This window comes from Gopherus flavomarginatus, chromosome 4 (genome assembly GCF_025201925.1).
Source record: "Gopherus flavomarginatus isolate rGopFla2 chromosome 4, rGopFla2.mat.asm, whole genome shotgun sequence".
Taxonomy (NCBI): domain Eukaryota; kingdom Metazoa; phylum Chordata; order Testudines; family Testudinidae; genus Gopherus; species Gopherus flavomarginatus.
This window is the reverse complement of record NC_066620.1, coordinates 6,373,077-6,396,012: the sequence shown is the minus strand read 5'-3', so window position 1 is coordinate 6,396,012 and position 22,936 is coordinate 6,373,077. Positions and strand designations below refer to the sequence as shown.

Genomic DNA, 22,936 nt, shown 5'->3' with positions numbered 1-22,936 from the left:
TCCACCTCCTATCTGCCCCCCCCGGGACTCCTGCCCCATCCAACCCCCCTGTTCCCTAATAGCCTCTCTGGAACCCCTGCCCCATCCACACATCCCTGCTCCCTGTCCCCTGACTGCCCCCGATCCCCATCACCCTATCCAACCCCTCCTCTCATTCCTGACAGCCTCCCCAGGACTCCTGCCCCATCCAACCACCCCTTCTCCCTGGCCCTTGACTGGCCCCGGAACCCTTGCCACTGACTTCCCCCTGCCACCCCATCCAACCTCCCCTCCTTCCTGACTGCCCTCCCCAGGACCTCTGCCCCCATTCAACCCCCTGTTTCCCCCTCGACCACCATCCACACCCCCACCCCCTGACCACCACCCCAAACTCCCCTGTCCTCTATCCAACCCTCCCCCCTGCTCCCTGCCCCCTTACCACACAGCCTGGAGCACCGTTGGCTGGTCATGCTACAGCCACACTGCCGCTGTTGCCGCCCCCACCACCATGCAGCTCAGAGCACCAGGTCAGGCCAGGAGGCTCACTGCCCAGAGCATTGCAGCACCCAGAGCATTGTGCCGGTGGCAGAGTGAGCGAGCTGAGGCTGTGAGCGAGGGGGAACAGCGAGGGAGGGGTTGGGGGCTAGTCTCCCGGGCCAGGAGCTTAGGGGCTAGAAGGATGGTCCCGCGGGCTGGATGTGGCCCGCAGGCTGGATGTGGCCCGCAGGATGTAGTTTGCCCACCCCTGACCTAAGGGCTTGTAAACACTTGGAAATTGATATTCCACAATAGCTCCTCATGCGGACATGCTTATTCCAGATAAGAATGGCTTTTTCTATTTTAGTTCAATCAGCTTTGGAAGTGTATTAATATTAGGGTTATAATAGCATATGCAGGCACCAACTGATAGCACCATGGAATAGATTTTTACTTCCTTTTCCACATCTTTGGACTACCCAGCTTGTCGTGGCCATTTGAATACATTGCCTCAGATTTCTGTCCTAGGGAAGCCACTGTTATTATAATCTGTCTTTAGGAAGTACGAACTCAAGCATATCCATTGACTGATTATCTCTCCTTTGAAGGCATCAGTGGGGCGCAGGCTGTATGTTATATGATGAGCGTATCTGTGTTTCCACTGAGCCTGGTGTAGAAGAAACTAGCTCTTTGGGAGATCTGACTTTGTTCCTAGATATGTCTTTCACAATATTTTCAGTCCTGGTTCGATCACTTTCAGAAAAGCTTTTGGTTAATCAATTTGTCACACGTTATTATGACAATAAAACACTTTTATATAACATTCCCATGGAGGCCAGACTCTGCCCACACACCTCTTCTTCCATTGCTCCCCTGTAACATATTTGAAAGACTGTATAATTTGCATGTAAGGGGGGCAGAGTTAAGGGTATCTGGCGTCCTTGTGAGAAAATGAAGCTGTGATCACACTGTTAATTGAGGATTCGATTGCTTGTTCTGCATTTTTGCAGAGTGAATTAACTCTCTACCTTATCTTTGCATTTATATAGTTTTCTGAGTAAATATTTATGAAGAACCCTCGGAGATTCTTGTGGTAAAAGTACAAGGCTCTTTGGGATTTTTTTCAGGTTTTTTTCAGGTTTCAGTGGGAATTAATGGAAGATAGAGGAAGTGTTTAGATTACTTGTCTGCTTGCTTGCTCTTTGTTCTTTTAAATGACGAGTGCTGTCTGGAAAGCTTTTCCTTCACATTCCATTGCCCCTCCTTCCACTGATGACCCATACCCAGGCGCTGCAGCTTACGTGTTTGGGTCTGTTTTGTGTAGAAACAAGATAGCAGTTTGCAGCCATGCTAGAGGGGGGTTGCTTTCTAGGTTCTTTGCATAAAACAATGGCTGTTGCTGGCTGGGCCTGTTAGCTTCAGTACTTTGGTCCCATTTACTGAACTATAGCTCGTACCGATGGAATGGTGGGACTGCACAAAGCAGAGAGTATATCGTTAACTGAGCCGATATTTGGAAAAGATTTATATCAATGAAATCTGTATACAGTAGTGAGTGCTTTTCCTCTCAGCAAATAGTGTTTTAAATAAGAACAGCCCCCATATGTCTAGGGCTGTGAAGGCTAGAAGTGGGCTTTTGGGTTTCTTGCAGCTAAAACAAATTTGTTAAGTATGGGTATTTTAAGAGAATGCCAGTCCTTGATTATCAGTGGAGATTATGTTAGCGCAGTGGTCCCCAATGTGGTACGCGTGGGTGCAATGGCGCCCTCCAGGGCATTTATGTGCACCCACCTAGTGCCCAGAAGGGGAGGGAAGCCGCAGACCCATGCCTGCCGGGGACAGAGAACTCCAGGGCTGCAGGGGCCGGTGTTCTCGGTCCCTGGCAGGCACAGGGCTGCGGCTTCTCTTTGGCTTCTCCAGGGCTGCAGACTGCGGGCGCCGGTGTTCTCGGTCCCTGGCAGGTGCGGGGTCGCAGCTTAAGCTGGAGAGAAGTCGCGGCCCCGTGCCTGCTGGGGACAGAGAACTCCGGGGCTGCGGGTGCCAGTGTTCTCTGTCCCTGGCAGTCGCGAGGCCCACCTACTGCCCATCAGGGGAGAGAAGCCGGGCCGCACGCCCGCTGGGGACAGGGTACTCCGAGGCTGCATGCTGCGGGCATCTGTGTTCTCTGTCCTCCCGGCTTCTCTCCAGCTTCCCTCTGCACTGCCCAGAACTGGCGCCAAAAAACAAAAACAAAAAAAACAAAAAAAAAACCCCACTCTGACTCTGCAGAATGGACAGAATGCCGCCCCGTAGCATGTGCTGCCCCTGGAGCCGGCCCTGTGTGTGAGTAATTGCTGTCACCCACCACACTCTTCTGTAAACATGAATGTGCTACTGGCCACAAAAAGGTTGGGGACCACTGTGTTAGCAGTTCTGGGTAAATCCCGTACAGCCAAGTTAGCACCTTGTGTCTGGGGCACTCACACTCTTACATACTCCCCAGAGCACATGGGCAAGAACTTGGCTCCATTCCTCCAGCCCCCACCATGTACTGGCCAGAGTAGGTGAGACAACGTGTGCATGGAGACAGGAAAGGAATCATGACTCAGAGGGGTGTCATCATGTCTCCTGGGGTGGAGCAGTGCTCAAAGGAACAATCTAGCCCTCTGTAAATTGAAATCAGAGGGCACAACCATCTTGCTTTATTAGATTGAGAATGCAATATTTCCCCATGGTAAGAAATGCTTCTCTGTCCTGTTGGTTTGTCCCTTCTTTCCATTTAAGCATATAAGCGATTTCCTGCTCAGACAGACAACGTAACTTTTTCAGTTGAATTTCTTCCTACGTGCCAGTGTTATAATCATGGACTTCATTTTGTTTCTCTGTAGCGCTTGCATCTTAGTGAAGATGTGGCTGGGGCAACTTTCATGGCAGCTGGAAGCTCCGCTCCTGAGTTGTTTACATCGGTTATAGGTAACTAACCAGCCACTTCTTCTTTAAACAGGTTTTAAAGGCACTAAGTACAGCTTTAATTGCCATAAGAATTGTAATAAGTCTTAACCTGTTCTCTCATGGACACATGGAAGATTAATTGTGATAAATCCTTATTAAGTCTAGGAGCTATATGTATAAATCTCCTGATGTGGATGAAAGCAAACTCCTGAATTTCTGTTCTTATGTACAATGTGCGTCACCCAGCATAATCCAGGCTCTGTGCACCATGAACAGATTAACACGCCACTGAAGTGTACCTACACACACAATGGCCATGCTTTGTGTCCATTACAGATGACTAAATACAGTTTGAGAATGGATCAGTCCCATCTACACTGCAAGATAGAACCATGTTTTTAACTGTGTTGAGGGGCTACATAGCTCAATTACAGTGCAGATGGAAATTTTAGTGCAGATCGTGGGGGGGGGGTTATGTTTGGTCTTGTTTTGGATGAGAGGCTGGAGCACAGGGGTGTAGCTGTGTGCACTGGAGATCTATGCAAGCAGTTCTCCTGCATGTCCAACCATCCTCTCCTCCTCCTCCAAGAACAAGAAATTCCTGACCCTCTCTGTGATGCATACAAGGGCATGCTGTGAGAGCTAGTGGAGGCTGCTGGCTTGTGAAGTTGTGGATTCAAAATCTTTATAGGGAGAGATTAGTTGAGAGATTAAAAAAATTACCCTTCATCCCACCAGAAGGCTCAGTTTAGAAGAGAAGGATGTGTAGCCATATTGCTTAAGGCACTGCTGGAGGATGCTCAGATACTACCCTGATGAGCACAATATAGAACAGAGGATTGGAGGGACTCCCTCACAGCAGCACTCAGCTCATGGGGGGCAGAATAGGGGGCTATCCTATTGCAGCAAGATCCAGGTACAGTAGAACCTCAGAGTTATGAACACCAGAGTTACATACTGGTCGGTCAACTGCATGCCTCATTTAGAACTGGAAGTACGCAATCAGGCAGCAGCAGAGACAACAACAAAAAAAGCAAAGATAGTACAGTACTGTGTGAAACGTAAACTACACCTCTGCCCCGATAGAACGCTGTCCTCGGGAGCCAAAAAATCTTACTGTGTTATAGGTGAAACTGCATTATATTGAACTTGCTTTGATCCGCCGGAGTGCACAGCGCCCCCGCACCCCACCCCAAGTGCTGCTTTACTGGGCTATATCCGAATTCATGTTATATTCGGTCACATTATATCAGAGTAGAGGTGTATTACAAAAATAATGGGAAAGTTTAAAAAAAAGATTTGACAAGGTAAGGAAACTGTTCCTGTGTTTGTTTCATTTAAATTAAGATGATTAAAAGAAGCATTTTCTTCTGCATAGTAAAATTTCAAAGCTGAAATTAGTCATTATTCAGTTGTTGTAAACTTTTGAAAGACCCATCATAACTTTTGTTCAGAGTTATGAATATTTCAGAGTTACAAACAACCTCCATTCCCGAGGTGTTTGGAACTCGAAAGTTCTAGCGTATACAGCAAAGGGGTGCAGTTTTTTGGAGTAGGATCCCTGTTCTTTCTGACTTACTCTGTTTGTCTTGAACTTGTTTTTCAGGTGTTTTTATCACAAAAGGAGACGTAGGAGTCGGAACTATTGTTGGCTCTGCCGTATTCAACATTCTCTGTATAATCGGTGTGTGTGGCCTTTTCGCAGGACAGGTAAGAGCAGCTAACGAGGTCTACAGGGTTCTCCGTTCCATTGGCTCTCCCTATATCCCAGCAAAATACCAGTGCAAGTCAGCAACTCATGCAGACTAAAGTTTCTGTTCCTGGGGGAGATATGGGTGTGCAAAATACAAGGGAGCTTTATTTAATTGGGTTAATTGGGGGTCTGAAGACAGCTTTGGGATCACCAGCAACAGCATGGAAGGGACCTGCAGGTAAGCAATGCTGCTGCCGAAGTAGCTGGTTCAGAAATAAATGGGGGAGAAGGGAGGAAAAGCTACATTTCCTGGAAGTTTTGAGTCTCGACTTTAGTGGAAGGAGCAGCAGGTCTGAAGACCATTCCCCAGCATCATGTAAAAAGAAAAAATGAAATAGGGTGCAAGCAAGACATACTTTAGGGCTTGAGCTTGTGCTCATTGAACTCGATAACCCAAAGAAATATTCATCCTTCTCTTCTTCCCCGCTTTCACTCTTACTTTACATTCTTCCCCCACCTTTCCTTCATTTAGTGCAGGCTAATTGAGGCTTCTCTGTCACCAGCTGTGACATGACCAAATTAGTAGCCAGTAAGGTCTTTGAGGTTTGGTTGCAGATAGCTTTTGTGTTTCTCACCATTATGTACAAAGATATTGAGAACCACATTCTGGGCATTGAAGCCTAGTTGCTGAAACAAATCTGAAGTTATAGAAGGAATGCAACAAATGATATGAAAATATCTTACAAACAACATCTTATAAGAAACTGCATGTCAGCTGTATTGGCATCTTAGACGACAGCTGCAAACACTGGAAATGTTTACGGCAGAGAGGACAGGGCTTTATCAGCAGTAAGACCTTGCCTATGGAATGCAATTCCACCAGAAATGAATGAGCCCAGATCTCACCTCGTTCAGATCAAAAGGGAAGAAACATCTCTTCCCACAGCAACAAGAACACAATGGCCTGGCAGCACCTCACTCCAGTTAAATAAATAATAATTTAAAAGAATGTCTTGATTTTCTCATACAATCAGACCTTATAATTGAAGGTTGGAAAGGAAGACACCATCGGGCCAGATCCTCAACTGGTGTAAGTCGCCATCTCTCTGCCAAAGTCCATGGAGCTAGGCTGTTTTATACCAGCCAAGGACCTGGCCCTATAGTCTTGACAGAGTTTTCTTCTGTTTTGTCCCATGAAGGATGGTGATGACTGCACTATAAAAACCTAGACAGATTAAATTCAGACTTTATGAAACAGGTTTCAGATCATTAAGGAAGATGGAAATACTTTACATAGGTCAGCTCTGTGATTTCATCTGCCAGAAGCAGCAGAGATAGGGAGCTGCTGGAGCTGAGAACCCTCCATCCAGCACCCTGAGACCTCTCCCACGCCCCAAGCCCCTCCCAGATCCGAACTCCCTCCCAGAGCCTGTGCCCTGCAGCTCCTCCCATGCCTCTGCCCTGCACTCCAAACCCCTCCCTCAGAGTTAACGGCATTTAAAATGTACCAGCACCCCCTGTTCTCCTAGCATACCGGTTAAAAAAGCTTTTACTATATATTGCTCCAGGCATAGGCGCCAACTTCTGCTCATCCCAGTGGGTGGTTGACCCCCCTCTGCCCCCAACCCCACCTCGACTCCAGCCTGCCCTGCCCCCATTCCAACCCATTCCCCAAAGTCCCTGCCCCAACTCTGCCCTCTCCCTGCCCCTATTCCAACTCCTTCCCCAAATCTCTGCCCTGGCCCCGCCTCCTACCCTGAGTGTGCAACGTTCCCGCTCCTCCCCACTCCCTCCCAGAGCTTGCTACGCTGCCAAACAGCTGTTTGGCGGCGACAAGTGCTGGAAGGTAGGCAGAGGAGCGGGGACACAGCACACTCAGGGGAGGAGGCGGAGGAATAGGTGAGTTGGGGTCGGGGGGAGCTTGGCTGCCAGTGGGTGCAGAACCCCCACTAATTTTGCCCCATGGGTGCTCCAGCCCCGGAGCACCCACGAAGTCAGCGCCTATGGCTCCAGGTCAGTGCCGCAGGACCAAGGGAAAAATAGTATGTGATCACGTATTAAAGACTGTATTATAATCAATACTCACAGAGGCTACAGATTTAAGCTTGCGCAGGCAAGTTGAATTCTGACATTTCCTAGCTTTTGGGTGCTTGGCTTTGCAACCTTAATGTTCTTTTAATGTAGCTTTTGGGGTGTAATATGTATTTAAATGCACCCATATAAAGCTTTGGGCATCATTGAAAAGGAGTGCCATCAACTCTTGGTATTATTTCTTGAATGCTTTTTGCATGTCAGACATTCTATGGTTTCCTGAGTTATCCATCTGAACTTAAAATAATTATATTGTGAGATTTAAGTTCCTGTCTGAATTAGACAGGTGATTGACTCTGTGTAATTAAATATCTGAGTATTGGAGTTAGCAGAAATGTCAAATATTTTCATACTCTTTAAGGTGGTCTTTGAAATGTCACTGTATGAACCTGTCTATAAATGGGAAGTGAAGAACAGTAGAGCAGGCAATACAAGGCAATGGGTCAATTAACTCCAAAAGACCAGACGGAGAAGGGAATTGGATACCTGGATCAGTAGGAGAAAGTGAGCCGGCAGTTTGAGTTTTCACCAGAAAATTTGGAATCCAGCTTTTATCATTTTTTCAAGATGAAACTGGATATTTTCGCTATTAGAAAAATGTCATGGATAAGCTGTGCAGCAGGTATGTTCTGTAGATGGATTCCCTGAAGGAATGTGCAGTTTAAAACTCGCTATATGTGCTCAGTGTTTAAGTGGCACCATGGTAACTCGCACTGTGAAAGCCCATATGATTCAGGCCAGTTATTAATTACCAAAGCTTTCCCAGGGCATTGAGCAATGTTCCCTGGAGGTATTCTCTTTTAATCAGCAGGAATTTTTCTCAGTCAGGTTGCCATGAACAACATTCAAACAGATGGAGATTAACTGTGCAACACGATGACCTAGAAGTTTGATGAAAAGAAGTTTGGAAGTCCAGAAAAAATTGAAAATATTTTGGAAGCCCCTTAGATATTTTTTTAAAAGACATAACTTGGAACCAAAAACTTCTTATAACTGTCTCAACTCTCCTCCACCTTCCCACACCGGATACATTTCAGAAGTTCAGGAGGGACTTGGCTTCACTAAATTATTCTGTGTGTGGTCTAATGACTACAGACCTAGGAGTGTGGATCTCTACTTGTTCTTTTAGAGGTGTTAGGGGCCTAACTCCCGTTGATTTCAATGGAAGTTAAGTGTAACACCGACAGACACCAGTCATTGGTGGGCAGGATTGAACCTCTGGAGCTAAATGCATGAACTAAAAGCCACAGGGCCCTTAGGGAAGGCTGTAGCAGACTCATTAATCTCTCTCTAAGTGGTCTCAGTGCCACTAGATGGGACAGAGCACCATACCCAAGCGGTATGTGGGTTACATACTTCCCCTAGCTGAGGAAGTGCACCCCAAACTTCAGAGACTTTCCAGTTGAAATCCCGGATGAGCCCCCACTTGTAACACCGACAGACCCCTATCGTCGGCAGGCAGGATCAAACCTGGGACCTCTGAAGCTTAGTGCATGAGCCTCTACCGCATAAAAGCCACGTGACCCTTTGCTAAGGCTGCAGCAGGCTTGTTAATCTCTCTGTAAGTGGTCTCGATGCCACCGGATGGGACGGAGCACCACACCCAAGCAACACGTGGGTTACCTAAGCACCTTAAATGTTAGACCTTTAACCTTTGTTTGCTTAAGTGTTTTCATCTGTAAGAGAGCAGGTATAACCAGACTTACTGTAACAGGGTAGCTGGCCCCTTAAATGCAATTGGGCTCAGCTCTCCTTTCCCCATCCAGGTGCTGAGCCAATTAAGAGGGTAGGGCAGTGCCTGGAGGGGCTATCTGAGGCCTGGTGAGAAAGAGTGTTAGAGCAGACTGAGTCAGCCAGGAAATGTCAGCTCCGAGAGAGAGAAGGGGGTTCCTGGGAGAGGTTGAAAGCAGGGGAGCAGTAAGAGGGATTTTCTGGCTGGCATCCCCAAGCCAGAGAGCATGGGACAGAGGGCTGAAGGCAAGAGGAGCAGCGGCAGAGGGAGATGCCTGCTGGCTCTAAGCCGGAGAGTCAGAGCAGAGGGCTGAAGGAAAGAGAAGCAGCAGAAGGGGTTCCCTGCTGACTTCCCTTTGCCAGAGAGCTGGACTCTAGAGGAACCATGACAGGCTCCCAACGGAGAGGCTGCATGAGCTTCTGCTGGTAAGAGCAGGGTTGTGCCCCAGAAGGAAGGGCTGGGGTGGCACTCCTAGCAGAAGGACAGAAGAGGACGACTGAAGAGTCCAGGGTGGCAAAAGATGCCGGGATGGTGAGATTGAAGCTGGATTTTTAAAGAGTACAAGTCCTGGGGGATATGGACTATGTTTGGGGACTTTTGCTTATGGACTGTTTGTGCTAAGTGTTAGTTAATAAACTCTGTTGATGGATTGGAAGATAAGTTCGTATGGAGGTAGCGGGGACCCAAAAGGAAAACTGAAGTGAGGGCCCACTTGCAGGGCAGCCCTGAGGCTACTTGTTTACATTTAGTTCATGAAGCAATTCTGACCTTTACCTTCCAAAGCGCTTTGAAATCCTCAGATGAAAGGGACTGTAGCAAAGTGAATTATTATTTCCAGTTTGTGAGAATTTGGAAGTAAAACGTCAGTGGATGGGTTTTCGAAAAGTGCTCAGCTTTGGCCTAACTCTGCTTCCATTGAAGTTAGGGAGAGTTTGACCGTCCCCTAAATGGGAGCAGAATTAATCCAACACTGAATGCTTTTGAAAATCCCCCACTAGCTTTTTGCAAGGCTTTCTAAATTTGGCCAAGAATAGTGATTCAGTTTCTGCTGAAGAACACAGTATTGTGTGGTAAACATGGCCAAAATTATGAGTTTTCCCAGATTTGTCCAATAATGAAACGGTTGCCGTTTTCGCTGTATATTCTCAAAGATCTTCCAAAGCAGACAATGTGCATCGGAAGAAAAGGAGAGGAGACTTTTGGTTTTGACGTTGTAGCACACAAGTCTCAGATGCCTCTTCGCATGGCTTGTGTTCAGTGAGGTAAATTGAACTTTACAAGGCAGCTTTTCTATGCCAATTTCAGTTCAGGTGAGCTTCAAATTCAGGAATTAACCAACTAACTCATCCCTACTCAGCCTTCCTTTCCAATTGTGGCTGTTAGGAATAGCCAGTATGGACACAGGGCTTAACTAGCCTCTCTGGTCATGCTGTCTACCTTATTATTGTACAGTTGCCTCAGTGGGATAATAGACCCTGTGGGGCTGCGAATTAGGAAAAGCTGCTTTAGTTTCAGCATTTGATTTATTGCACTAGTCCCGGTTTCTAGCACCTTTTCCTCATTACTCTTTCTTAGTGAGACTATGTGCATTTAGAAACAACCATTATTCCAGCTCATTATTGTAACTACTTGAGTGCTACTCAGTGCCAGGCACATCACTTTGAAGAGCCAGCTTTCCATTAGGAATCTGTTGTTGTGTGTCAGCATCCCTCTCCTTTGCCTGATAACTTTTCCCTACATCAACCCACGTAGCATCTAATTTACATTGTACACTCCTTGGGCCACAGAAGCATGGCCCAGATCCTCAGATGTGGCCGAGGAGCGGTCAGCACGTGTGTGGAGGGGGGAGTATGCCGATCTTCAGTCAATAAAATGCTTTGCATACCTAGCTACAGTAAGTCTGTGCTGCTGCACTCTATAACAAGCTAATAATGCTTGATGAAGTTGAATTCAGGAAGCAAAGTGGTTAATCTTTTCCTTCTTCGAGGACTTGGTCAGCTTCATCTTAGAGGTAGTGATATGGGGGCCTTAAAGGAACTTAGAGGACAGTGGAGAAATTGAAGCAACCAGAAATTAATGACCAATATAAATGGATCAAATCTTTGGCTAGCATAAATGGGCGTCGTGCCATTAACTTCATAATGTTGCTGTGTGACTGTGTATTGCAACCCCTACTGAATCGTTATAGAGTAGCTCATGGCAGATCCATGAGACCCACCCGCTTCAGTGCCCTAGATGAAATCAGAACTGTTTTTTAACTATGCAGCAGTCCTTGGGGGAGCAGTTTGTAACGTTGCTAAATGGAAAGAAACTGGAGAGACATTTCAAGCATAACTCTTTGACTAAAGGATTCTCTGATATGACGGGTTTTGTTTGTTGTGAGGGATGGGGACATTATTTAGGACCCACATAAGCAATTCAACAAACAGCTGTATTGTAAATTGAATGAGAATTCTTACATAAAACATACAGGGCTGCTAATCCAGACACAGAGCAAGAAGCTCTCCTCACATCTCAGGGAAGATGGTTCTTCAGCTAATGGCCCATCTGGGCTCTGGGGTGTCATGACCGAACCTGGATAATTACAGCACTGATGCGGCAACAGTTTTGAAATTATGACATAGCTGTTCCCTGTAAGAGTGGTTCCCAGGTCATCATGCTGCACAATGGGCATAGGAGTGCTCTGGGAGTGATTTTTCTGCACTGTTTTCCAGCAATGGGTGTGTTATTTTATCTTAATTAAACATAGGGAGGAGCCTATATTATTATGTGTTATTTCTGTTGCAGTAGACCAGGACCCTCTTGTGCAGGGAGCTGTACGAACACAAAACTGAATCACAACCACCATCCCAAGCAGTATGCAATCTAAGTAAGCTTGCAGTCTAGGTTTACCAATGAACAGAATATGTTTAGGGAGTGAGAGATACCATACTATGGGCCAGATTCGGGCTGGCTCTTTGAGATGGACAAGTTGGGGAAGGATTCAAGGAACACTCTTCTCTGTACAGGTCAGGCACAAATGCAGCCCCTGATGGCTTCTGAGTTCAGGGACTGTTCTGTTGTATCCCTCTCTGGGGCTAGGCCTTTGAAATCGCCCGGGCTCCTGGGCAAATGCCCCGTTTTCCCCCCTGTTGGAGGGCCTGGTCAGGGACCACAGGGCCGCCCAGAGGATTCAGGGGGTCTGGGGGTCTTCAGAGGCAGGGGGTCCCCGCTGCTGAATTGCCACCGAAGACCCAGCACTTCAGTGGCGGGTCCTGGGGTGGAAGGACCCCCCACCGCCAAATTGCTGCCGAAGACCTGGAGTGCAAAACGCTCCGGGGGCCTGGGCCTCACGACAGTTTTCTGGGGCCCCCAGAGCGAGTGAAAGACCCTGCTCCAGGGGCCCTGAAAAACTCTTGTGGGGGCTCCTGTGGGGTCCAGGGTCTGGGGCAAATTGCCCCACTTGACACCCCCTCCCCCAGGTGGCTCTGAGGGACCATCGCTTAGTTACATGGTTGTGTAATGCCACTGCAGAACAAATAATGAACAATGTGCACCAGACTCCTGCCTTGGCTCCAGGAATGAGTTCAGACTGCCAGGTAGGGCACTTCTGAGGATGGAGTCTGGCCACACAGCATGGGGTTTTATTTTGATTTCACCCCAGAGAAATGAGTTTATTTTCAGAGGACTGTTTTTATAACTATGACAGTCTGAGTACATTCCCAGCCCCGAAGAAGAGCTCTGTGTAAGCTCGAAAGCTTGTCTCTCTCACCAACAGAAGCTGGTCCAAGAAAAGATCACCTCATTCACCTTGTCTCTCTATTTTTATAACTGCAATAAATGTGGAAAAGAAGTCCAGAATTAGCATGTCAGTATCAAATTTGTCTGTCTTTTCAGAGCTGGAATGAAAGCCATCTAGAGAGAGTTTTTCGAGATGTGTTTATAGGATCTTGTGATTAACATGGCTCAAAAAGTGGTAAAAACATTTAGAAATTTGTTGGTTTTCTTGGGGATTTTTTTATTTTATTTTAATGTCAACAAAATATTTTGAAAATTAAAAAAAAATGCAACCAGCTTTTTATCCTTGGGAGAAAATGGATCATTGCCAGCCAATTAGTTGAGCACCTTACCTATTACAACGCAAAGACCTAGGAATTATTATTATTTCATTAGTAGATCTCAAAGCACTTTATAAAGTTCCTAACTGTCAGGGTAGTTAAACACTGGAATAGATTGCCTAGGGAAGTTGTGGAATCTCCATCTCTGGAGATATTTAAGTGTAGGTTAGATAAATGTCTATTAGGGATGGTCTAGACAGTATTTGGTCCTGCCATGAGGACAGGGGACTGGACTCGATGGCCTCTCGAGGTCCCTTCCAGTCCTAGAGTCTATGAGTCTATAAGGAGGTCAGTATCATTACCGCTATTTTACTGATAGGTAAACTGAGGCAAAGAGCCATGAAATGACTTACTCGGGATTACCCTGTGGGCTGGTAGCAGAGATGGGACTAGAACCCAGGTTTCTGGAGTCTCAGGCTGTGGTCTAGGCAATACTGCCTTTTATATTACACCTCTACCTCGATATAACACGACCCAATATAACACAAATTTGGTTATAACGCGGTAAAGCAGTGGTCCGGGGGGTTGGGGCTGCGCACTCCGGTGGATCAAAGCAATTCGATATGACGCGGTTTCACCTATAATGCGGTAAGATTTTTTGGCTCCCGAGGACAGCGTTATATCGAGGTAGAGATGTATTTATTATTTGTATTGAAATAGCGTAGTCATGGTCCCAATTCTGCCTAGAGGCTGCACTTTACTGTAGGGAAAACAGGCTGGCTATGTTCTCCCCGCAGCACACTCCAAAAGTCAGGCCTGACTTCCCATAATGGGAGAAGACTGCGGTAGGGTTCCATGGTACAGAGGCAACAAGAAGGTAGTAGAAAGAAATGCTTCACCTAGGATGGAGCTTTTGGAATTTGAATAGGATAGTAGAATATTCAGATATAATTATTAATGTAAAATAGCATTCAGGAGTGAGCACCTGACACCCTAAGCCAGTGCAATAATTATACAGCTTCCCTTTTGCTTTCTTTATTTACGTATTGAATGTGGATTTTCTAAGATAGTTATTAGCCAGGTAGCTAAGACCCCAGTCCCACAAGTGACTCCATCCAGACACAGTCTGGTACACTCACATTGGTTTCGATCGCTTACAGAATTAGAGCTTAACAGGCAAGGGTAGAATCTCTAGCCTACCCAATTCTTCCTTGTTCTATTATCTCATCATGGCCCTATTGAATAACTGAGTGTTAATGTCATGGGTCCTTTTAAAAAACTAAAACTCAGCTCTTACTGTAGATGAAAACCATGTTCATTATTGCATTGGGCTCTTTGTTCATTTTTGGCCCACCAGAAAGGACTGGGTGGACTAGAAATCAGAGCACCTTGAACAAGGTCAGCGACTAAGAAGATTCACTTTGTGGCACTTATTTTCCAGCACAGAGCTGCAGTTTTTGAGTTGCAAACACTGAAAGGAGGAGATATAAATATGAACAAAACTGCTTTCACTGAACACGATAAAAATCATAAACACATTTCTATTAATATTAGGCCCTGCCTCCTCCCCTAGCCCCTTTTTAAAACAGTACCTAAAATTTGAAAATACAGCTTGTGTACTGATATTTATATGTGTACAAACGAAGTGTCATCTCTCCCTATCTGACCCTAAAATTGGCTGGTTTCTTTTAGACTTCGGGGCAGAAGTGGATCAAGAGTACATCAGAGATAGTCAAGTTATGGTGTGTTCTGAAATGTAAGATATGGTCGCCTCAAAGTGGGTCAGTTTTCTCTTCCAGTGAGTGATATGAGCCATTATAATTTAAGAACAGTGAGAATATTATGCATAGAGGCAGTGACGGAATTGATCATTGGGAGAGGGAGAGGCCCAGGAGTATAATAATACAGGAATGGGAGCCACGCTTCCTGCTCCCCAAGACCAAACTGACCCCTGGCGATCACAGGACTCAGTGCCCATCGCTGGGGGCAGAGGAGGGGAGGGAAGGCTGCCCTACAACACAATCAGGGTTCAGGGCAGAGGCTGGAAAAGGTCTCCCTAGCTCTGTCTGGAGCTTGAACCCCCCCGCTCCAGAGCTTCAGCCCATCGGGTTCCCCCACACACTCCCCCCAGCAGCTCCTGGTCCATCCTCAGTCTGAGTGGTTCCATGGCACAGGGACTGTTGTAGGATCGTGTGCTCTGGGCCCCACCCAGTGCTGACCCAGCCTAGCATGGAGCTGCTGAGTGAGGCCAGCCTGCTGACCTTCCTCCATGGTTGCAAGGGCAACCACATCTGCAGCATGGAACTGCTTGAGCACTACAGGCCACTGATCCAGCAGGGGAGCTTGAGGACAAGGGGGGTGTTTGAGGAGATAATGGTCCCTAGAAGGGGAAGCCCTTGGATTCCTATTCGGCAGGGGGAGCATCTATCTGTGAGGCTGGGGATGGGGGTGGCCTCTGTGCGTCACTGAGCCCCTCATGGCCGCAGCACAGAGCGGGTCTGGCCACTGCCTCAGAGACATTGGGCACAAAATCAATTTCTAAACAAGAATTTCAGGTGGATCTGACAACCCAGGGAGTCTCAAACATGCTCTTCCCCCCTGCACCCCCAGGTCATATGCTCAGCCCCAGGGCAAAACCCCCCAATCAGCCCTTCCCCCATGCCCGTTCCTTAAGAAAATTCTGATTGCCCCCCTGCTTGGGGGTGGTTTGCGTATATATTGTTCTCACTGAGATGAGCAGTGACATTTCCCCAGGCCTTTTATCCTGTTACCCGAGGGCCAAGTTTTGCAGAAGTGACTAGTTTCTGAGTGCCCAACCTGACACACTCAAAATGGCCTGAATTTCAGAAAGTGCTGAGTGCCCCGCACTGAAGATGAAGCCTCTTTGGGCAGTGAAAAACAGAGGCATCGAAAATCACTGTGTACTTTGGACATGTATTTTGAGGCAAGAGAGAAACTCAGACCCTTGAGTTACCAGACAATCCCATTGACTAAAAGAGGATTATGCACCCAGAAAGCTTTGCATTACTTCTTCCCTGGAACCTCTACAATATCACTGAAGTAGTTTGTCACTAACACAGAGAGAGACTGAGTTTGCCCGGACAGCGCTATGCCACTCTGGGCTCTAGATACATTTTCCAAGGGGCCTCCACAGGTTCGATTCATGGTACAGTGTCATGGCTCCTAAATGTGCTGGCTAGGCTGCAGAATGGGTATCAGAGAAGCTGTTTCCCCCGTTGTCTCTGTAGCTCAAGGAGCTTGTGTCTATTCCGCTTCAGCTGTAAAGATCTCAAAGTCAGATATCATTAACACGATATATTTAGCCGCTGTCTGATTTATTTGTACACTTGGGAGCGAGGGGAAATGAGGAGGAGTGGGAGAAATCTGAGAACATTGTGTGTGGTGAAAGTAGGATATCAATTCCACCCTTAAGACGCAAATCAGGCAACATTTCTGGACGATGCTTGTTATACAGTAGGACAGAAATGTGAGAGTGGGAGACTTCCCTTTGAGCTGGTGGTGGATTTAATCAGGATCGTTCCTTCATTGTCAGTCACATTTGTAGAGATGTGAAGATGATGCCTCAACCCATAATTCCACCCACACCTTATTTTCAGCCCCACTGTTCTCCACTGTACCTGTGCCACCTCCTTACCTCCTTCCTCCCACCCTCTCCTCATCCTTGAGGATGAGGCTGGACTGGTGTGGAATTTTTGCAAGCACACAGCATTGGTCTAACTCTGCTGGCATTAAAGCCAGTGGGAGTTATACCAATTTGCGTGGATGGGAGCATCTCATCTGGATTCCCCACCCTGACCTGCAACTTTGCTGCAGTCTTCAGAGCCTGTCTACTGATGTTTCTCAGTATTCAACCAAAATAGAGAAAGCAGCTGTAATAGCATGAGCAACAGACAGCTCATGGTGTTGTCAGATGTAGAAGAATTCTTATATATATCATACAACTTGCATTTGTTAACTAGGCACCTAGCAGCTGGGTTTTTGTTTCACCACTGTACCCGTCTCCATAATGAGACAAGAGACTGTTCTGAATGGCATTCGAGGCTTGCAGTTGTGGTCATGCTGGAGATTCTACAGTTGTTATCTGGTTGTTCAGCAGTGACATTGTTTTTCTAATTGTGAGTATTTCATAGATTCATAGACTCTCAGGCCAGAAGGGACCATTGTGATCATCTAGTGTGACCTCGTATATAACACAGGCTATAGGAATTGAATTAATTCCTGTTTCAACTAGAGTGTATCTCCTAGAAAAGCATCCAGATTTGATTTTAACATTCCATCTGATTGAGAATCCACTGCATCCTTAGGTAAGTTTTCCCAATGTTTAATTAACCTCACTGTTAAAAATTTGAATCTTATTTCTAGTCTAAATTTGTCTAGCTTCAGCTTCGAGCTGTTGGATGTCATACTTATTCCTTCAGGGCTCTCTCAGATAACTGTGTTGAACTACCTAATTTGTTAGGGTAGATAAGCAGTGCTTACTTACCCACAATCTTTCAAACACCCCATTCAAGGTAGCCCAGTTCATTGCATTAAGCTTATTAGTCTGTCTCTCACTAAAACTTCTCAGAACCTAATGGTACATTTTCATTATTGTGTCTAAGAGACAGATGCTGTCAAGTGCCAAAATCAAGTTCATTGGGTTGGCCACATTTCTGCCTCAGTGGCAGTCTTTTGTCTGAATAAATAAAATGAATGCTGATGGTTTTCCATTGTCTGAGCTATTATTATTGTATGTGTAACTGAGGAATGCTTCTGAAAAGTTGCAAGCTAGATTGTGCTTTGATATATCTGGAAATGTGAAAACTTTCCCCATGAAATAGGTGTTATAAATAAAGAAGAGTAAGAAAAGGAAGCTGTTAACGGGAATTTAATAACCAGGGAGAATACTGCTTATTGAAGAGACTTGGATTTTGCAATCTAATGTTGTATATTTTGTTTTTCCATGCAGTTCGTCTGCATGCATCTTAATCTTTTAAGCTTTAATTTCACGTCTTTATGCATTCAGACTGGCCCAGCTATTGACCTCTGGTTTTGTGAGTGTATTTATGAGATTCTTTCCCTCTGACTTTATTTTATTTCTTTTTTTTTTGTGTTGGAAAAGGGTTTATGGACATGGAGCAGTAGTTTAAGGCTACTGTGCTGTTTTAGTAATACAGGGCAACATTTTGTTTTGTGTCAGAAACTGTGGGCCTGATCCTCAGCTAGTATCAGTTGATGTACTTCTGTGAAAATTAACACAGCTACACAACTTAACACCAGCTGAGGATCTAGCCCTGAGGATTTTAGTTAAATGCAAAATTTGTCCCAAAGTTCAGCACATTGACCTTAATGGAAATATCCAAATAGCTGCACATCTGGCTGTATATGCATGAAACCTGATATAAGACTAGAGAGAAGGCAGTATTGTTCATTACATACTGTAGCTTTGGGGGGGTGGGGATCAAAAAGGGGCCACAGCAGAACATATAGAGAGGAAGTGGGGTATCACTAGGGTTTCGGAACTATGGGGCATCATCTAATGTAAATACATTGAAATAGCCTGAAAAACAAAGAATCACAGTGTCCAATCACCCAAGCAGTGAGCCCTCTAGCTCTCCATCTGCAGCAGTGTCACAGAGCAAGTTGAGCTAAAAGTTGAATTGGCATCGCGTACTGCAGGGTGAAAGGAGGTGATGCAGCAGCTGCAACTTCCTTTATATGTTGCCCATTAGCTGTACAGGTATTGCTGAGTGCTGTGGGACTTTCCATCTTTTACCCATACTGACCTCTTGAAATGATTGAGCTGTATTTTTCCTCTTCACTTTTCTAGAATTGCATTTTCTCAATATTTCTCCCTTGAGCAGCCCCTCCAAAAAGACATTCACTGACTGCAAATGCAACAGAATCTTTCTGGTGCTGTATTTTCCCAAGAATGCTCCTTTTTCTCCAGATTTTCCCCCAGGAGGTTTGGCACCGGTGACTTCACAAAGAACAGTCAGACCAAAGCCAAATGATACAGCAAGTTAGATTTCTCTTCAGCTTTCACTCCCTATGCAACAAACATTGCAGTCATGGGAATCGAATATTTGTTGATTTCTGACGAAATTGTGCCAGGCAAGAAAATGTCTTTACGTGGTACCAAAAACTAGCGGAAAAGATTGTTTTCCCAGTTCTATAGGTGCAGCACTACGCCCTGCTGCTTTTGTCCTGTCCACTCTAGCACATAGAGAAAGCTATGCCAAAGGTGTCCCTGAAATCTGTTCCTTCTAACAGGTTACATCAAGCTTGTTCCTTAAAGAGGAGGATCTCTGAAGGGTTAGATGTGGAATTTGAGTAAGCACTAAAGGAGTTTTTATGCTTATCTGACCCTTCTTGGATGAGGTAATCTCTCCTATAAAACCAACTTCAGCTGGTGAAAGAGAGTTTTCGAGCTCCACAAAGTTGTTCTTCAGGTTTGTGGAGCTCAAATCTTGTCTCTCTCACCAACAAAAGTTGGTCCAGTAAAAGATATTACCTCGCCCAACTTGTCGCCCTCTCATCCTGGGAGCAACAGGGCTACAAGAACACTGCAAACTCTTCTCAAATTACCCATACTACTTGAGAACAGCCCCCCTCATGGTACTTCTGCATGGGCTTGCATGCTTTGCTGTGTCAGAGCCTTTGCTTCTAGTTCTAAACTAGAACCACAATGTAAAGGCATGTTCATTCACTTTAACGGGGGTAGGATCAGGCCCTTCATCCTCTGCTCTTGAGGATCAAGTCTATTATTTTTGCAATCACACCTAGGAACCCTACTCATGGACCCGGTCCCCATTGTGCTAGGTGCTGTACAAACAGAAGAAAAATACAGGCCCTGCCCTGAAGAGCTTACAATGGGAGTATAAGACCAGAGACGACAGGTGGCTTAACAAACAGGGAGCACAAGATAATAATGAGACACTGCTGGTCAGCATGATAGGCAGTGGTCTCACCACACCAACAGCCGGACCATTAGTTGTCAAGTGTTTTGTAGGCTGCACGGGAGAAGAAGGATTTGAAGGAGGACAGTGAGGTGGCCTGGCAGATGTTTACAGGGAGCTCCTCTCATGCATAGCAGCTGGCCTGAGAGAAAGTGCGTAGGTACTTACTGAAAAAGTTAACCCATGGACCATAAGGCTGGCACCACTGGCAGAGTGGAGGCAGGCGTCAACATCTCAATAGCAGATTACAGATGATTTTGGATAGGGACAGGCCGTGAAAGTTCTGCCAACTTCTCAACCATAAGCCCCTTTATTCAGTTCATCATTTGTTGCCCTAGAACAGTGTTATCAGCCAGGGAGGTCATGAAAGACAATGGAGGTGGGGGTGGAGTGGCGAGGTGTTGAAAATTTTATTATGGTCTAAAGCAAAGAAAATGTCCCTCCCACCAAACCCAGACCCATCAAGGTCAGTTACTTTCTGTCAACCTCTCGAAACACACACACACACACACACACACACACACACACACACACACACACACACATCAGTTCTATAGGTTTATCATTGTTAGTGTCAAGACACTTTACTCTTACAGTAAATGTAAATAGATCACAAAGAGTATTGCTTCTAATAAGGGGCCAGCTGCGTTAAAAGATTATGAAGCACTGTCCTTCGCCAACTATTCTCCCAAATATCGACATCTCTCTGAACTCGTCTGTGAATCAGTCAGAGAATGTGTCTTTGATTCAGAAGGCCTCTCTGATACACAGCACAGGGACCTACCTACTGACCTAGCTGCCTAGGAACTCCAGGAATTTTAGCTGAAAGGTTGCATTAATCCAAGCAGTTCACTGAGGATTATGACTGTCAGTTGAAGAGGAAAGTATTTTGTTTACCTAGCCATGTTTGGAATTAGCATCCTCCCTGTTTCCATTCTGAGCATGTCACAGAGACAGATTGCTGCCACCCTAGCAGAATACCAAGCGCTGCTTAAAAGAACTGAACATACACGGAGAACTAATCAACATCAAAGGAGGCATTCTGTGCTGATCATCACATGCAACCCATTGGATTCTACAAAGAATAAAAGGCCAGCAGCAGGCTGAAGTCCTGATCCAAAGCCCATGAAACTTGGTTTGTGAACTTGGTTCACACAGTGCAGTCGGGTGCCCTAGTACCATAGAGTTATCTAAAGGATGGCTTGAACAGCTAGATCCCAGGCATACAGCCCACAGGCCTGATTCTCCTCTCATTTACCCCGGTGTAAAACAGGAGAAACACTGTTGAAACCCCTAGAGTTATGCCAGTACAAAACTAGTGTGAGAACAGAATCAGGACCCCCAGTTCAATAACTGTATCTCTCTAAGGTCCTTATGGCCGCCACCACCGTAGTATCTGAGCATCTCAGAATCTTCAATGTACTTATCCTCACAGCACCCCAGGAAATAGGACAGTGCTATTATCCCCGCTGCACAGACGGGAAACTGAGGCCCAGAGAGACCAAACTGGTTGTTTGGTTTAGTGCTGCTGATGCTGGTGGCCTGTGATACACAGGAAGTCAGACTAGATGATCTGATGGTCCCTTCTGGCCTTAAGCTCCATGACTTTATGACAATGGTCTCCAAACTGTGGAGTGCGCCTTCCTATGGGGCATGGAGGAGTGTCTAGGGGGGGCACACAACAGGGCCCAGGCCAGCCCCCACAGAGGGGTGGGGAGGAAGCACCACCCAGCTGCACTTCTGCTGCACCCCACCTCCTGCTCTACCCACAGCCCGGCCCCAGCCATTGCACCAATCCATCCCCTGCTCCAGGCCAGCTCTGCCCTCATTCCCTCTCCACCCCCAGGCCAGCTCCGCCTCTAGCCCCAGCTCTTCCCCCATCCCCAGTTCCACCTTCAGCCCAAGCTCCTCTGCTGAGCCAACTGTGCAGTGGTGGAGCAGGGACATGGACAGATTCCATTACTGGTAATGGGCGGTGAGGTGACAGGAAAAGTTTGGGTACCACAGCTCTACGACTTGCCCAAGGTCACACGGGAAGTCTGTGGTGGAGCAGGAACATGAACCCGGGTCTAACACGCTAACTATGATCATATCTTCCCTGCCCTGTATGTTGTATATTGACTTGCGCCTAAAAGCACTGCTACCCTCCTCTCCAAAGTAACTTATACACTGGCTTTCTGCAGTCATTTCTTATTGTGAGTTACAGGCAGATTTGCTGTATAATTTAATACTAATAACAAGATGTCACTACCTTAAATTAAGATATAGTGCTTCATAAAATAACAACACATGGTGATTAAGAGACAGGTAGTGGAATCCCTTTAATTATCTGACTGTAATGAGGAAGTGTTAGAATAATAAATGTCAAGCACAGAACTGTAGGTAATGCCCTTTGGAAATGAATTGAGAATGCCTGAAAAATACCTTTGTGTCTCTCTTGGGTCTGAAGCCTGCCACATAATCACACAAGAGAGAGAGTGGGGGAAACCCTGCCCCATTGAAGTCAATGGCAAGTTTTCACTCAATGCTGGCTTCTCGTCATTGCCCCATTAACGTGCCTCTGTCCTGATAGGGAGAGTAATTTTATTTCTGTGTCTGTTCCGTCTTTTGGCTCTGTCTAACAAGGCTGTTCCTAGTGACATGTATAGTAGGGCCCACTGGGAACTGTACAGCACCAACCAGCCAGCAGATGAAAACCTTCAGCCACTAAACATCTCAGCTTCATTCAACCTGCTGACCTAGCGCTGACAGTATCTGTAAACTCAGCTGGTAGCGCATCAGACCTTTTAATCTGAGGGTCGAAGGTAAAAGTCCCTGTTGAGGCAGAAGTGCATTAGAAAGGAAGGGGTGAATGAGTAGCTAGGGCACAATCCTGGGGATTGGGAGATCGGTGTTTGATTCTCTGCTCTTTCATCGACTTCCTGTGTGATTTTTGGGTAAGTCACTTAACCTGCATCTCAGTTCCCCATCTGCAAAATGAGGTTAATAGAATTGCCCTACCTTCTGGGGTGCTGTTAAAGATAAATACATTAAAGAT

General features: G+C 46.1%; 1 protein-coding gene across 2 annotated transcripts in view; it reads left to right on the top strand.

The window, feature by feature from the left end:
- LOC127049906 (sodium/potassium/calcium exchanger 3-like) overlaps positions 1–22,936 on the top strand; it is a 500,507-nt gene that overhangs the window by 254,637 nt on the left and 222,934 nt on the right. For both annotated transcript variants that reach the window (XM_050951276.1, XM_050951284.1), the window contains exons 5-6: positions 3,324–3,408; positions 4,994–5,097. In XM_050951276.1, coding sequence (XP_050807233.1) covers positions 3,324–3,408; positions 4,994–5,097 — 189 coding nt within the window. The remainder of the gene's footprint in view (positions 1–3,323; positions 3,409–4,993; positions 5,098–22,936) is intronic.